This window comes from Culex quinquefasciatus, chromosome 3 (assembly GCF_015732765.1).
Source record: "Culex quinquefasciatus strain JHB chromosome 3, VPISU_Cqui_1.0_pri_paternal, whole genome shotgun sequence".
Classification (NCBI taxonomy): domain Eukaryota; kingdom Metazoa; phylum Arthropoda; class Insecta; order Diptera; family Culicidae; genus Culex; species Culex quinquefasciatus.
In genome coordinates this window covers 69,723,583-69,741,960 of record NC_051863.1, presented here as the reverse complement: position 1 = coordinate 69,741,960, position 18,378 = coordinate 69,723,583, and the positions used below count along the sequence as shown (strand labels likewise).

General features: G+C 35.6%; 1 protein-coding gene across 10 annotated transcripts in view; it reads right to left on the bottom strand.

Annotated features, from left to right (window-relative positions):
• The window catches only part of LOC6040147 (ras-specific guanine nucleotide-releasing factor 2), a 373,188-nt gene that overhangs the window by 212,117 nt on the left and 142,693 nt on the right, over positions 1 to 18,378 (bottom strand). For all 10 annotated transcript variants that reach the window (XM_038262900.1, XM_038262899.1, XM_038262901.1 and 7 more), the window contains 2 exons: positions 5,167 to 5,521; positions 4,893 to 4,990 (listed from right to left, as the gene is read on the bottom strand). In XM_038262900.1, coding sequence (XP_038118828.1) covers positions 4,893 to 4,990; positions 5,167 to 5,521 — 453 coding nt within the window. The remainder of the gene's footprint in view (positions 1 to 4,892; positions 4,991 to 5,166; positions 5,522 to 18,378) is intronic.

Here is an 18,378-nt window from a genome sequence, read left to right as displayed (position 1 = left end):
ACATGTTAATGGGGAATGTTGCTATTTTTACTGAATGTATTGACTTTATGAATGTGAGGAAGGCACCAACCACCTAAAGGGGGATTAAGTAACGTTTTTTTCTATGCTATTGAAAATTCACATTTCAGAAAGTAAACGGTTTGATCATCTTTGGAATTGCTGATCATGTTTTCGATTTTTTTTTGTACGCGATATTTTTGTTTAAAAAGGAGAATAAATATTTTTCGAGTGTCAAAAATAAAGCCCTTTCTAATTTTTTTCAAGTCCTGTTTTTTTTTTGTTTTGTAGATATTTTCAACGGAAATAGCAGAAAATTGCATACAAAAATAGAACATCATATTTTTGCGTTCTATTATTTTATTTAAGGGGCTACATACATGTAAATCGTCAAAAATGTCCGAGGTTGGTGTAAGCACACATTTAAACTTTTTTTTATAATCTTTTTGCAGGGCATTTAAATGTATATTTTCATCTATTAACAAAATAAATATGAAGACATTTGGATGTACCATTGCCGAGATATAGCTATTTTAAATTAGCTGTTTCAAAAAACGGGTGCCACGAAATCTCAACACTGCATTGACCAAATCAGCCCCAAATTTTTGGTGAAGACTCGTTAAACCGGTCCAGTGTGCATGACGAAGGCTGATTTTCAAAAACTTAATTTAAAAAAAGATAAAAATATTTTTTATGTTTTTTATGTAAAAAACGTCTGTTTTGATATTTATATTTTTTAAAAAAGCAAGTATTTTTTTGGCAACTCCTTTATCCTGTATATAACTTATATTCCCTGTTATTTGCGAATGAAGAAGACAGAAATGAAAAGTACTTTGCAGCACCTATTAAAGACGAGTTTCAAATCAAATCAAATGAAATCAAATGAAATCAAATGAAATCAAATGAAATCAAATGAAATCAAATGAAATCAAATGAAATCAAATGAAATCAAATGAAATCAAATGAAATCAAATGAAATCAAATGAAATCAAATGAAATCAAATGAAATCAAATGAAATCAAATGAAATCAAATGAAATCAAATGAAATCAAATGAAATCAAATGAAATCAAATGAAATCAAATGAAATCAAATGAAATCAAATGAAATCAAATAAAATCAAATGAAATCAAATGAAATCAAAAGAAATCAAATGAAAACAAATGAAATCAAATGAAATCAAATGAAATCAAATGAAATCAAATGAAATCAAATGAAATCAAATGAAATCAAATGAAATCAAATGAAATCAAATCAACTCAACTCAACTCAACTCAACTCAACTCAACTCAACTCAACTCAACTCAACTCAACTCAACTCAACTCAACTCAACTCAACTCAACTCAACTCAACTCAACTCAACTCAACTCAACTCAACTCAACTCAACTCAACTCAACTCAACTCAACTCAACTCAACTCAACTCAACTCAACTCAACTCAACTCAACTCAACTCAACTCAACTCAATTCATCTGCAAAGTTTTTTTCTGTTTCTGATAAATTTCACATTTTTAAACATTATTAGCATAGCATAGCATTGGTGTCTCTACCCGTAGCTGCTACTTCGTTATTGACCAGGACCTCCAAAAATTGCTCCGTGGACCACAGATGAAAAGTAGGAACCAATCATCACCCCTTCGCAATTTTCAAAGATCCCTATCATGCTGATCAATACCGACGCCGGCCACGACCAGTGGTAAGACACGGGGAAGTGGATGGGAATGTTAGTCCGATACTTGAGTGTTGGGACTGCTAAATCAGCTGCGTCTCCGACAAAGTATCACATGAGTTTTGAGGGGTTAGTAAGATGGGTATGACGTAAGGATTCACTGTGGTAGGTGATGCGACCAAAAGCAATTTGTTTATCTGTTGAAATTTTTAAAAATCTTAGGCAGCCGGCTGCGGAAAGACATATAATTGATTATTTAAAAACATTTTAAATCGTACGCGTGCCAACTGAGCAGTAATGCTATGGGCTGGACTTATCAGTATATTTTACTGTTTATACGATAACGCGAGTATTTTTTTAAAAATAGTTACTCTTTATAAAATCGAAAGTTTGATGAGTTAATACTAAAACTGCCCGTTGGAATACATTTTTACTATCAACAAATTTAAGCTAAAAGAAAAGAGGACACCACGTAACCGATTGCAATTAAATTTTAAACAATAACTTAAACGAACTAAACCGGCGACGTACCTTCCAATCAACGATTCATTATTGGTAGATAAGACCAGACAGTGAAACATAATCGTTGCTTTCCGATATTCGACGCTATGAGAAGAACTGAATTATTAACTCAATCCCGTAATTTTTTACTTCTTACCGTCGGCGTGCCATCCGAGCAACGATGCTATGGGAAGGGCTTCAAAACGAAATGAAATTCAACATATACACGACAACGCGAAGCCTTCTATCAAAAAATTAAAGGAACTTCCACTACTTTCTCGCGGATTCTCGCGGCGATTTGCCCACCGATCTCCCCCACGAACACCACACGACTGATGGCCCAACTTCCAAAGCAACGACGCGACACTATTTTCAATGAATTCCAGAATCTTCTAACACTTTCAAACGGATTTTCGCGCGGCGATTAGCCCACCGATCTCCCCCAAAAACACCACACAACTCATTTTACATTTTTAAACATTATTTTAGATAAAATATGAGCTTGACGATTGACGTTAATATAAGTTGTCGATTTGCCATTTTACAACAACTTTTGTTTTTCAATAAACGCGGTCAACAAGGTTGTATGATGTCAAAAAAACATCAGGCCCAGTTAGCTACGATGTACTGGCAACACTGTATTTACTATTTTGGCAGGGTCATTAGTGACAGCTTCGTAAGCTGATTGTAGATAGGCCATAACAGTTTATGCAAAATTAGAAAAGCCACCTGACAATGAATGATTCCGTTATTTGTAAAATTATATATACAAATACTAAATGTTCTCTGAAAACTAAGTTTATCATAGTAACGACTATATTTTTAATTGATTTATCAGATGCCATTATGTATTTGAAGCTTTTTATTGTGATTGAAAAAATGATGATAAATGATAACCTCTTACCCAAGTATGTAGTATCATAATTCAAAAAATAATAAAAAAAATATTGGTTATGTAGTCAGACTATATTTATGTTCCCTTTCAATTCAAATTTGACCAAATTTCATCCAGTTATTTCTGAAAAAAGTACACACAAAGTCATCTTTTACCCCGATAGCGAATGTCTTAGAGGTTTTAAGTTAAATCATTTTTTAGGAAAAAATTACGAGGTACATAAAAAGATTATAAATAGTAATCACTGTTTTTGCAGATCGAAAAAGAGTCACTGACAGTTTAACTTTTGTAACAAATAATCAACGATAATAACATTCTCTTACTTGGAACTCAACATGCGCATTTTGTTTTTAACTGAGTACAAGAAAATCAAAGTGTTGCATTTAAAATAATTTAAACTAACAAAAAATGTGAAAAGAAGTTGCAAAAAATTTGAAATAATCATTGATTGTTGATGTTGATTTTAGGTAAACTATTTTGATATCGTTGCAAATTATCGTTGAACAAATCTCAAGAATTCGGTACAAAAATGAACTAATAAAAAAAATTATAAAACAAAATATAGGATTTTAATTTATTTTTCAAATATTATAAATAAAAAACACAGAATCAAAATAGTATCAACTGGTACGAATTTTCTCATACTGTATGTCTTACGTCAATATGACGGAAGGTGATAATCATTGCAAATCAATGTACCTTAAAAAATTGAAATATTTGTGACCTAGAAAATATTTTACTTGTGGATATTTGTTTTTTTTATTATATTTTAAGTTTTTTCATATATTTTTATGGAGGCGCAAGATCATCCATAAAGCTTTGTTTTAGGTGAAGATTCACGAAGTATCGTGCGCCTCCTTTTTTAAGTATATAAAATTTTAAAATTAAAATAAATTAAAAATTTCCAGGTTAACATATTTTCCAAGTCACAGATATTTGAAAAGGACATCTTAAGCGTCCTTTCCATGAAGAAACTGTTTAGAAACATTGATTTGCAATAATAATCTCCTTCAACCATGGCGTGATGTCCATGTACGTCTTAAAAAAAAAAAAAACAAAAAAAAGTTTCGTTTAAAATTGTCATTTAAAAAATAAGGTGCCTGTCACTGTGCTTCTTACAAATGTCAGCCTGAAAGTGAGCAAATTGAGTTTTAATGTTCAATAGATCAGTAAGGCATTTCTTTTAGTTATTCATTCAAAAATAACAATTTATTATTTAAATTTATTAGCTTTAAAAAAAATATTTTCAAATTTGAGGTTACGCAAGTAAATCCAAATTTACTTACAAAACTGTTCTTCTCAAAATGCCTCTAAAACTGAAGATATTTTTTAATTTCTGTTTCCTTAACGTATAAAACTTGTTACCTAGAAACTTTTTTCCGTTTATTTACTTTACTTTTCTTTTACATAACTTATTTTTCTTGAGAAAAACATGACATGTTTTAAAAATAATTGACTAATAATAGTTAATGACACGATTGCCAAATTATTGTAAAGTGTCAATAATAAACTATAATAATAATAATAATAAAAAGTTAACTAACTTTTGAAACATTTAAAAACATGTGGAGTCGGAGTCGGAGTCGGAGTCGGAGCCAACCATTCTTTGAAAGCTGGAGTCGGAGTCGGCTAGAGTTTGTAGGCCGGAGTCGGAGTCGGAGTCGGAGCCAACCATTTGTTCAAAGCCGGAGCCGGAGTCGGAGTCGGAGTCGGAGTCAGCTAATCTGAGAAAGCCGGAGTCGGAGTCGGAGTCGGAGTCGGAGTCGTTTGAAATATGACCCGACTCCGCAGCCCTGAATTTCAGAACATCAACTTCCTGGTTTTACTTACTCGCTCCGTATGGCCAGGAAGATCTGGTGATCCAGGTACGTCATTTGCTCAGCGATCTCCAGCGCGGACAGCGTCTCGATGCTCTCCTTGCTTGGCGTCTGTCATTCGGGGGAGCAGTGTAAATAATAAAACTTTTAATATCTTACAGCAACATGGGTCGGAGAATCTGTTACTATAAATTTGTAAAACATCAGATTGATCACTGGTATCCAATTCGAGTAGAAGAAGAAGGTCCTGTAGTCCGGGGGGTTTTATTTCTTTTGGACGGTTTTACCTGCGGTGGCCTCAGCAGCATGTCCAGGTGGTGCTTCCCGCTGTCGATGTCGTCGCGGCACAGCAGCCGCAGCAGTTGGGATGCAGCTCGATGCTCGGTTGGCAATAGGTTCGGACTGCAGGTGATGTCGTCCAGGAAGGCTATCGTCTGCGAGCGCAAAGCTGCATCCTGCTCAAAGTCCTGGAAGTGCTTGGACACCCAGTGCCGGAGCACGTTCAGGACGCGCATCGTGGCCGGCGAACTGACAACAGATTCTTTCCGGTTCCTAGCTTCCACTTCGGGGGGCTCATCCCTTGGGTTGCTGGAAGCTGAGGTAGCGATTGCGAAAGCCGCTGCTGCAGTTGAGGTGCTACTCCTGTGTCGTCGTTACGGGTGTGTCGGTGTGTGTGCGTGTGCGTGTGTGTTTTTTTGACGCCATTTTTAAGTTGTTGTTTTTTTGTGTGTGACGAACAGTGTACCAAAACCAATACCGAATGTGTTCGAGTGTTTCATAGATAGATGTAAAAGAGAATAAAAGGTTCAGTTTTGATGAAACTTATTCCGCGATAAAAAAGTATCGAAATCACTTCATCATCATCTTAAAACAAAAACAAACATAAAACAATAATGTGAAAACAAACAAACAAAACGAAAATGCTCACATTCAGACACACAAACTCAATCATGCATGACTTTTTCCCTCCACAGGTGTCTTTCGTTGCTGTTTGCGTGCATACCAATTAGCTTCCGGCAAAAAACCGCAAACTTGTGGCTTTGCATTCATTAGCATTCTACTTTCATCAGCTTTCCCCATTATGGTGGCCGCCCCCGCACGATTTATGATATGTTAAGAGAAGGAACAAAAACAAAAACTCGTCCACCGCAATCACGAATAATGAGCTAAGAGAGTTTGTTGGAAGAGAGAGAGAGACCGTTTAAAAAAGCTCAAACCATGCCATTTAATCACATTTTGCGGTTTCAGGAGCAAAAATGTCATTATTGAGCTAGCAGGGGGCTAATTAATTGAAAGAGATTGGAAAATGAGTCGGAAATTGGATTCATTGTTTGTTCGTAAAAATTGAGATCCTCGAAGCCATTTCAGACACAAATTCGCACCACAGCAGATAGACAGTTCAGTCCTCTTAGTAAAAGTGGTACATCTTGAACATTTTTGTAAGTTTATAGTAAAGGTTTTACAACAAGTTGCAAAATTGAGATTTTTTCAGTACATTTATCAAGCGAGAGGCTCCGCCGAATGGATAAGTTTGACGAGTGCTGAAAAAAGCGAGTTTTGCAACGAGTTTTGTACAACATATTTGGCAATTCCGGTTTTTCATAAAGTTTGTTGATAACCATTATCAAAGCACTCAGTCGCCAGCCAGCGACAAGTTAAGACGTGTTTTGCTCGTGTTGTCATCTCGCGTGCTTGGAAGTTTTTGACAGATGGAGGTGGAGGATTCCTCCGAGGAGGAAGATTTTCGTCCCGTCCACGGGAATCGGCATGAAATCTGCCCTAATGCAATTTTTTTTTGCGATATAGGGGTGGCATTTTTGCCCGTTACCGACAATTATCGACATTACACGGAGAAAAAAGTGTTCCCAAGCGTTCACGAAAATGAGAACCACGAACAAAGTGTTCAAATCCCATGGTACGATTTCCAAAAACGTACCATGGGACCGACTGCGGTTAGCTGGTATTGAGAAAAAAAACTGTTCAAGCGAGGATCGAACCAGCAACTTCTTGGTTGGGCAATCTAATACGTTTCCACTGCGCCGTGGAGCGCTTGATGAAATGAAAGGGATAGAACACAAGAACATTCCACATTTTGAGCAGTTTCTCGGGAATGCTTCAAAATAAATCTGTATGGATGAGAACTGCACTGCCGTTTTACTCCTGAATCTACCTCCTGACGAAAGAATTTTTCAAAAAACTGCTCTGGGGGCCATTTTATTAAGCAAACAAACAATGATGTATACGCCAATTTTACTCATCATGATGTATGTATACATTGAGAATTGATAGATAGAAGTCAAATTCAATACTATTTGAAAGTTGATTTGAGGTTTTTGAGACCAAATCAAGACTGGGCAATATTTTATTACATAATTTCGATTTAATTCTTGAGGGGACGTCCATTAGGCGTCATCCATAAAGTACGTCACGTTCTGAGGGAAGAGGGGGGTTTTGAGCAAGCGTGACATTGCGTGTTAAAAGCATAGGGAAATCGTGACAACGGGGGGTGGAGTAAATTTTGGCTGATTTTAATGTGACGTACTTAATGGATGACACCTTATCCACATCCACGTAGACACTTTTTTGAAAATTCTAGACCTACCCACCTCCCATGCGGACAATGGAGTATTTCCATTCGAGCAGTTTTTGCTTTTTTCTACAATGTATTCCTTATGGGAGAACTGTCATTTCTACCACTCGAATCCGGTGCTCCATTGTTCATGCAAAAAATGTGTTTATGGAGCGTAGACAATCGCTAAGGGAGCGTTCTTTTATTACGTAACGCAAACAGTCGGATTCTTAGACCCCCTCCCCTCCTCGTAACAAAATTTCCATACAAATTATAAATTTTTTGTATAGAGCGTAACACGGCCTCCGACTCCCCCCCCTCCCCCCACTGCGTTACGTAATAAAATAACGCTCCCTAATACCCTCCCCCCCCTTAAAGTATCCACGTGGACAATGCATTATGGGATCCGCTCAGCTGTCAAATTAGCATTATAAATATACCCTACTTTGATCGAGCAATGTATACATACATCATTGGGAAGGAAAAGTAGTGATTTTTTATTGCTATTTTTTCGGCCAAATGATGTTTGTGGTTTAAAATCGTAGAGAATAGGAAAAAACCAGAAATTTTGTAGGGGCCACATTTTTATTATACTTTTTAACAGTTTCTACAGAGCAGACCTTAAATTAGTCATTTTAAATTGAAAAAATCAACAAAAACAGAAAATCGTGTCTACAGCAAAATCACCTCAATGGCGTATACATCATATCGCCGTAAAAGGGCAGTGTAGATCACTGACATTTCTACACTAGGGCAATAATTAGTTTTGAGTTTGCTGCAAAAACTGCTATAAAATGTAACATTTTCTGCAGCAGATTATGAAACATATTTTCGATCTGGGTGTAGAAAGCAAAAATTGTAAATGTCTTTGATATTGGATAAAAAAAGAAAAAAAAAGGCGAAAACAAAAAAAATACATAAAGTCAATGTTAAATATTAAATAAGTTAGGGGAAGTACTAATTGTTGGCCCCGGTCTAACCAGGAGGGTTAGTTCGTTAGCTCAATCCAGGTGTAGGAGTCGTCTCTCTGGGTCCTGCCACGCTGGAGTCACTGGTAGGCAGTTAGACTCACAATCCAAAGGTCGTCAGTTCGAATCCCGGGGTGGATGGAAGTTTAGGTATAAAAAGAGGTTTACAATTGCCTCAACAATCAAGCCTACAGAAACCTATAGGAAACTAGCTAGTTTCGAGAAGGAATCTCGCAATCGAGATCGTCAAGGCAATGCTGTAGAGCGAATAATTTGATTTTTTGATGATTTTTTAAGTTTGCTAAGACCGATACAAATATTTTTCAAAGTTTTTGTCTCTCGGCTCTGGCCGGAGTCGAGGGGGGGGGGGGGGGGGCAAACAATATAAATATAGAAATAACAAGCCATAGTTTCAACATTTGCATGGCAAAAGTGTTTAAAATGCATTTTACACTAGTTCAGTTGTTTAACAAACATGAATTTTCAAAAAATTAAAGATTTGACGAAAACAAAAATTTTAGCAAAAAAAAAACTTAAACATCGAGATTTTTCTAAAATTCAAAAGATTTTTAAATCAACTCAAACATGCATAAAGTGATTCCAAACGCAGGGAAACGCATTTTGAATTATTTTCAGCTGAGTGTACTTTCCATTGAAATGTAGAGGACACATTCTCCGGCAATGTACACCTTAGGATGAAATTTTGAAAAGCGTGTATTAGCTATTTGGATATTTTTCCTCGATTCTAGACTACTTGAAGCTTCAATAATCATGGTTTTCATTAATTGATCTTTTGAATATCATTTTGTACAAGTTGGTTAGGTTATGCATCAATTCGTGATAAAATCATCGTTTTAAAACATTTTTCTAAAAACTCCTGGTTTTCAGCGAAATAAAATCCAAAAAATATTCTTTTGATTGCATTTTGTAGGTTTTTAGTTGTACTAAATGGAAATGTCATGGGTTTGCGGTTTATCTTAAGTTAAGTATTTTTTCAAACTAGTGTAAGTTTACCATTTTATTGCGTTGCACGAAAAAGGGACATTTGTTTATGTCAACAAAAAACTAAACATTCAATCATTTTGATATTTCGGATGCTCTTTGTACTTGGAAAGAGCTTTCAAATGCAATCTAGAGCGACTAAATTGGTTGTCTAGATCCAAAGTTACAACAGGTTAAAGTTTGCGTTGCAACGTCACGAAATTTTAAATCACATTGGTCACATGGCAAAAAAGGTGTATGCGTAGTTGGTTGTTGAAGATAAAAGGGTACTAAATATTATATATTTGTTATATAATGTTTCCGAGCATATTTACAGAAGAATTGTACATGGGTCATTCACAAATTCCGTCATTTAAGTTTGTATTTTATGAAACTTGTTGAACAAATCAAAATAGACCGATGTTCACAAGGGGTAAAAATTCTAAAATTTTCAAAAAAGTAATCACGTGGTTACTGGATGGCCCCTTAATGATAAACTGATTTACGTGAGGGTTCATTCTAATACAACGCAATGATTTTTTTATCCCACACCCTTATGTAAGTCAAATTACAGTGAAATTCATTAAACAATAAAAATCACGTGATTCGATTGTTTTTTTTTTCACAAACTTTTGTCACTCTATTGTTGGACGAACCCTTACTTAAATAAGTTGTATGAAACGTTTTGTTGTTCACAATTAAAAATGTTATGTTGCGCAGTTAAACAGTTATATTATTTCCTCAAATTTAATTTTAAAAGCACAAAAGTCAACAAAATAAGTTACGTTGTTTGCAGATCACCCCTTAGGGGCCATGAACAAACGATATGGGCACTTTATTTTTAAATTCAAAATAAGCCCTCCTGAAAACTTGAAGCTCCTCTCCTCCCTTCTAAAACTTCCACGTGTTTTGTAAGTTGCCCAAAACCATTAAAATATTAAGGGAGCGTTCTTGCATTACGTAACAAAACATTTATATTTTAGACCCCCTCCACCCCCTGGAAATACATATCCGATACACTTTTTTTGTATAAATCCTCGAACCCTCCTCCCTCCCTCTGATATTACGCCGTTACGTAATGCATGGACGTCCCGTTACATGGATAGAGGACGGGAGAGGGGGGGGGGTTCCTTCGTGATAATGGAATAATACAAAAAAAATATTTTGAAACCCCTTTGGAAAACTTCGTAAATCGTACTGCAACTGTGAAAGCAGAATAGGGGGAGGGGGGGGGTCTATTATGGGCAGGCCAATCAATTCACATGTCCTTGTACTGTCTATTAATGTCTTATAATCAAGTCTTAACCTACAGTTGTTCAGCCTAACAAAAACTATGATTTATTTTGAAACTATAATTTCGTGACGTTGCAACGCAACGAAAAACCCTGTTTCAAAAACAGAGCGTTGCAACGTCACGAAATGTAAGCGGTCTTCAAAAATCGAGGTTTATTTTTTCGAAAAACTAATGATTGCATTCGATTTGTTGGCCAATTTTACACTAAAAATGGAAGAAGAACTCCAAATTTGCCGTTTAACAGAGCAGAGTTAATGGCGAAACATGAATTGGGTCAGGATTGAGAAAATGTCACGCGTTGCAACGTCACGCTACATATCCCCCTCTCAAAAATAGAATATTCGCTTAAAATAATGTTTCAACATTGTTTCTTATAGGAAATTTAATGTACTTTCCGAATCTGTAATAACATATGTACCTTTTCAATGTAATTTTTGAGTTACAGTCGAAATACTGAAAAAAGAAAAGTCAAAGCTTTGCAACGTCACGGCGGAATGTGTCAGAGGCTTTTTTTAAAAAAAAAAAAAAAACAAATTTTTGCCTCCTGATTTTTTCGGGTCAACTTTGAAGGACAAAAACTTTAAGGGGTTACATACATGTAGAAAATCACAAAATTTCATATTACAGAAAATGTATTGAATCAACTTAAAAGATAATTTTCAATCACTCCTTAAAGTTTCATGAAGATATTTCATTATTAAAGTAAGTTACAGACGATTTAGACTGAAAATATTGCCATGCGCAAAGCTAACTGTCAAACTTTGCGAGCGATTTTCTCTGAACACCGAGTTGATTTACGAGTGCCATGATATCTCGAGATGGGTTAAAAAAATAGGCTGAAATTTAAGGTGAAGACTCGCAAGATATATCCGTTTGCATGACGAATCCCCAAAAACATTCGATTTTTTGTATGAAAAACATTAAACATATTTTAAACTTTTTAAAATAAACTTCTTGAAAATCGGCCTTCGTCATGCACATAGGACCGGTTTAACGAGTCTTCACCAAAATTTTGAGCCGATTTAGTCAACGCAGTGTTAAGATATCGTGGCACCTGTTTTTTGAAAATGCTTACTTGAGTCCCTTCCCGCTTTGGATCATATTTAGTAAAATTACTTTTCCTGAATAAAGTTAAAAGTAAACTTTGATCTACAGTTAACAGTTCATTTTTTATCCGAAATCAATCAATTTTAAATCTCTAACACAACAATTCATGAACTCCTCTAAACACTATTCTCTAGTTCCGGACGCGTCTAACTTGTAACACTTTAAGCTTTTCACTCCCTCAAAAGCCTCTCGCCATCATCATCCCAGGCCAAAGCTTCGGCAAAAGTTTGCGCAAACTTTGGCTACCCAAGCAATTTAATTCAAAATTTACTGTTTCATGAATGTTTCCACTTCGCAAATTGAGGCATCGTTTATGAGCGCCTTCCCTGGCTCCTCACCTCCCTCAGAACTCCTTCCCGTTCCACTTTGGGGAACGGAAGCGACCGATTCGACGATGGCCCGGTTTGGGCGGAAATTTCCAGCAGCTTCAATTAAAATGTTGATGGACGAGAGGGCACGCTCGAAACAGGGGAAGCCTTTTAATGTGTACTTAGCTTGCGAGGGACCGGAGGGAGCAAATTGCTAGAAGAAACTTTGAGCCACCCCGACGTCAAGAAGGTCACCTCCCCCGACCCCCTCGGCAAAAGCTGCTGCCAAGTGCAGTAAAATTAAAGATAAATAATTAAACCGAGTCTTGTTTGTTTGTTCATATATAGCCCCCCCCCAACAAAAGCGAACCTGGAGGTTCACCTGTCTAAGCACCACCGGTTATAACAACTATTATGGCAGTTTGGGTCGACTTGGGCAACATTTGTGTAACTCGCGTGGTTCATGGGCTGGAACCGGAAGTGGGATTCCGTCTCCGAGGGGGAAGCTTGCGGAGCAGGTATGTCGTTATTTCGTTGGGGTTCAAGTGGCTGCTCGCAAGATTTGAGTTGTCAATTTCATGGCGATTGTTTGAAATTTGTGGAATAGACTATGAGCTCTTGGAGGGTGATGCAGCTGAAACTGTGCTGCTAAAGGACCATTACTAGGGAGAAAACTTTGCAGTGTGCAGGAAGCAAATCAACAGGAAAGTGAAAAACCGACTTATCCATGGTATCCATCGTTATTTCAATCTAAACGACTTCAGAAAATTATTATAAACCAGGCAAAGTTAATGCAAACCGTTAAAATTGTTAAATACTTTGTTTTAGACTAGCTGCCAAGGTAAATTCCGTCCTTTTTGGCATGAACGAAAAAAAGATGTCAAATATTTGTTTTTTGGTTTAAAATAATCAACATTTTATTGAATACTTTATTAGTAAACTGGTCTGCTCTGAAAAATTTTGTATCCCAAGTAAAAACCCGAGCAGGGGTAAATAACACGGGAATACCAAATTTTGGTATTACTTGGGCAAATAACAGGGACCAAAATGTGCCCTTGGTTGCCCAGTAATAGATGGTAAAATACCATGAAATCATACCAAAGTCTAGTATGTGGAAGAGCACAACAATACCAAACCATGTTATTCTAAGGGTAAAATAAAACCTCAATATAAAACCATTTCAATACCAAGTTGAGGTCTTCTGGATTTTTGAACATTGCTTGAATACCAAAACTTGGTATTGCCATGGTTTTATTTTTAGGTATTCCCGCGCCCTTGGAAAATCATATTCTGGTATTTCTGTGATCTTTCACATACATGATTTTGGTATGATTTCATGGTATTTTACCATCTATTACTGGGCAACCAAGAGCACATTATGGTCGCTGGTATTTGAACAAGTAATACCAAAATTTGGTATTTTCATACCATTTTTAGTGCAGCAGTTGCAGTTAGTGAAAAAACGGAAATTATTCATATGCAACAGCCAAATCTACTCACCTGATGATTCCATGTTGTTATTAGTGATATTCTTCACCACACCGAATGCATTTGTCATTGATGAACGGTTCTTGAAGCTTCTGAAAAATAACAAGATTGAAAAATAAGTATGTATGTATGTATGTATGTATGATCCCCATACCCGCAGGCAACTTGGTCCTGAAACACATGTGAGCGCTAGGTGAACAATTCGATCATCTTTTACTCCGTAATCTGTACACCCACGTGCATAAGTTTTTTTGCACGAATTTTAATGCTACAAATATCGGCGCATAGATCAAAATGGTTTCCCGCTTCCCTCCCCAAGCGCCGGAAATTTGTAGCGGGTGTAGGGACACTTTGCATAGACGCCCTTGCTCCCATCACGTCACTGAGGGTATGGAGCGACGAGAAATTAATAAGCATGCCCCCTTAGTCGAACCTTCATTAGAGAAGCAGGCAATCCACAACTCACAGCGAACGACCAAGGGAACACCCTACCGCGTATATAGTAATAATTTTGCTTTGTTGTCTTAAGTGATGTGTGTGTGTGTCAGAATAAATGAAAGAATACTTGTTTTATAAAAAGAACGAGCTCACCAGTTGATATCTTCTTCAAAATCAGCTTCTCTTCAAGCGTCTCACAAGATACACCTAATATCGAAAGGCCGGTCCCCGGTTGGGCTGCTTCCGATTGCAAACGCTCCACTCGTAATCTGCTCCATCGTTCTTCTTTTTCTCTTTCGTCGAAACAGTGGCAATGTAGTCTCCCCGCTGCAACTGTACTCCACCTTAACCGGTCCCACGGCTCCGATTCCCGTTTCGTTCCTGGGATTTTGACTTCGACCAGGTCCATTCACGCGGAGATGGACTGCGCTCGCCACCTTCCCAATGCGCGTTCCAGTGTTCTCAGGCTTCCGGAAGTTGTCCATTTTCCGGTCGAACCTTCGTCGTCGGGGAAGTTTCGACGGCCTTCAGATTCCAGTTCCGCAACCTACCCGGAATGAGGTAGGTTGCGGGGTCTTTAAACTGTCCTGCTCTAGCATCCCCACCTGTGCGATCCATCCATCCAGGCCGGTTTAGCAATCCAACATCCAACGGAACAGAACTCAACCAAAAAACAAATCTTGAGAAAATTCCACTTCGGACAGAGAAAAAAAACGACAGCGAAAATTTTGTCGTCCGAACACACGCCAATAACAAGATTGAAAAATAAGTATTATTAAAATGAAACTGAATTGAAATTCACCAAAATTCATTAATCTGTCGATTGACTCGTTTTTCAAAGTATTTGGTTATCTCGACTTAGAGATATTTCAACGTTTTTGAAAAAAATATTAGTGGGTCAAAAACAAGTGGGTATAGTCACACAAATTTTTAAAATCATCTTTAACATTTTTGGGTTTCAAGTCATTTTAGCGCAAAATTAATTAACTCGCAAAATTTTTTTAACAAATTTCCCATAGTTTCAGAGAAAATTGATGAAACCTTTCAATATTCAAATAATACCAAAATGTGCCATCCTGACTTTTTCGACAATTTCAAGTCATTTCTGTAGGGGGTATATCAAAAATGTTTAAAATCAAGTTTGAAATTTCCGGTTTTGAATGAAAGCATTCGCTTTGAGACATGATTTTAGCGCAAAATTAATTATTTTGTCAAAACTGGTCAAAATTTTCCCATAGTTTCAGAGGAATTTGATAAAACACTTAAATACCAAAATAATACCAAAATGTGCCATCCTGACTTAGAAAATTTTCCACAATTTCAAGTCATTTCTATAGGGAGTATATCAAAAATGTTTAAAATCAAGTTTGAAATTTCCGGCTTTGAATGAAAGCATTCGCTTTGAGACATCATTTTAGCGCAAAATTAATTATTTTGTCAAAATTGGTCAAAATTTTCCCATAGTTGCAGAGGAATTTGATAAAACACTTAAATACCAAAAGAATACCAAAATGTGGTGTTCGATCATTGACAAATTCTGCAATTTTGCAATATCAAAACAATACCTTAAATTGGTATGATACCACATTTTGCTCTTGCATAATCCTTAAGACAAATTTTAAAGGGTCCAGGAATACCAAAATTTGGTATTGATACCAGAGAAAGGTATTATTACGCATTTCCCTTGTTATTTACCCATGCTCGGGAAGTAAATCTTTCCCAGTTCCTGGAGGGAACATCCTTGCAGAGTATCGGGGCCGGCATTTACAAATCGGATTCAGTGGCAGTTTCATTCTCAACTTAATGATAACATGTTAAGGTTAATGTTAACATTCCATAGGTCGCCTTCTCAAGGTTTCGTGATAAGGTCCAGTTTGTGGCGATACACTACCTTCCCTTTACTAAGCAATCGATTCCAGAAAGGAAAAGATCACCAGTTGTGTTGGTCCGAGCCGGGATTTGAACCTCGATCTACCGCTTACGAGGCGGAAGCGTTACCACTGGGCTATGTGGCTCGGTGCATCTCAAGTGCTTATCAGTAAAGTGTTCATTTTCATCCTAGACATCCTAATTTATATTTCTGTTAGAATCATTTATCTGACTTGAAAAAAACTTGACTACAACTAATTACTTAATTTTAAACCAAAATTATAAAGACTATAGAAAAATCGCTGATTTTTTTCATGGGTTGTGTTCAAAACAACCGCTTTTCAGCAGTGAAATATTCAATCTTGAATGTGATCAAAAAAGTTCTAATTTGATAAATAATCGAACACAACTGGTGATCTTTTCCCTTCCGGATTCGATTGCTTAGTAATAGGATGGTAGTGTATCGTCACAAACTGGACCTTAGACCTTAGACACCTTAGGAAGACAACCTAGGGAATGTTAACATTAACATGTTAACATTAAGTGGTCCTTAAACGCAAATAAATATAAAAAAACATGTTAACATTAAGTTGATAAATAAATTGTCACTGAATCCGCTTTGTAAATGCCCCGATACTCTTCACGGGTGTTCCCCTCAGGAACAGGGAAAGATTTACTCTATGTTCAGGAGGTCATTTTGAGCAACTTTTGTTCTACGAAAAACTTCACTTTTCTTGTTTTTGTTTTTTTTTTCGTTTTTTAATTTGAATTTATCTTGTTTAGTTCATGTTTGCTTTTGGTACTATTTGGCCTATTCTACCATCTGCTATCAATACATTTATAGAGTTTTTTTTAAAGGTCCTGTGAACTATTGTGTTTCATATGTTTTTAAGACCTACATAGAAAAAAATGTGAATTTACTCGACACGAAAAAAAAAGAATCACATGTAAACTTAGTTGATGTAAACTGGAGATTCGACGTAAACGGTTGAACCACAAAAAATATTTTTTATGTGTATTAGAACCCTAGATTTTGCATATTTTCTTTTTTTTACATGTTTTACAGTCACTTTTTTCAATTTTTTACAAGAGTTTTAACAGTTTCCGGTGTAGAATGGAACCATTTTTATTTAAATTGTAAAAAAATGCGTAGAGGCTTAGTCTGGGATGCTACAAAAGTTACTGCATACTTATTTTTAAATTGGAAACGCTTAAATAAAATAGCATGAGATCACATTTTCACATATAATAAGACAACAATAATTACGATCATTAAAGGACCATCCACGAACCACGTGGACACTTTTTTGAAAATCCTGTATTTTAAAAATGCATGTTTCTCGAAAAAATACTTAAAATTTCAGTTTTTACAATATGGGTATCAAATGATCAGGATTTTTTTTTTACATTCCGAATGTAATAATAACGTTTTTTGAAAACACTCAAAGTTTTCTCAAAACTACGTATTTTCGAAAAAAATACCTAAAATTTCTGTTTTTACAATATGGGTATCAAACAATCGGGATTTTTTTCATAAATTTCGAATGTAATAACAATATATTTTGGAAACACTCAAAATTTTCACAAAACTACGTATTTTCGAAAAAAAAACTCAAATCTTCAGTTTTTACCATATGGTTATCAAACGATCAGGAATTTCATACATTTCGAATGTAAGAACAACATTTAAAAAAAATCAAAATTTTCACAAAACTACGAATTTTCGAAAAAATACTAAAAATTTCTGTTTTTACAATGTTGGTATCAAACGATCAGGATTTTCCATACATTTCGAATGTAATAATAACATTTTTTTTTTTTGAAAATACTTTTTTCACAAAACCACTTACAATCCCGATCGTTGGATACCCATATTGTTAAAACTGAAATTCTGAGTATTTTTTTTTTTTCAAAAATACGTGGTTTTGTGAAAGTTTTAAGTATTTTCAAAAAATGTTGTTATAACATTCGAAATGTATGAAAAATCCTGATCGTTTGATATCGATATTGTAAAAACTGAAATTTTGACAATTTTTTTCGAAAAAACGTATTTTTGTGAAAATTTTGAGTGTTTTCGAAATATATTTTTATTACATTTTTACATTTTACATTCGAAATGCAAAAATCCCAATTTTTTGATACCCATATTGTAAAAATGGAAATTTTGATTATTTTTTCGAAAAGACGTAGTTTTATGAAACTTTTGAATATCTTCAAAAAAAATATTATTACGTTCAAAATGTATGAAAAAATCCTGATCGTTTGATACCAATATTGTTAAAACTGAAATTTTGGGTATTTTTTCGAAAATACGTAGTTTTGTGAAAATTTTGAGTATTTTTTAAAAATGTTGTTATTACAACCAAAATGTATGAAAAAATCCTGATCATTTGATAGAATGAGAAAATAAATGCATTTTCAAAATACAGGAAAAATACATATTTTTGTGAAAATTTTCATGAAATTATGAAATGTAA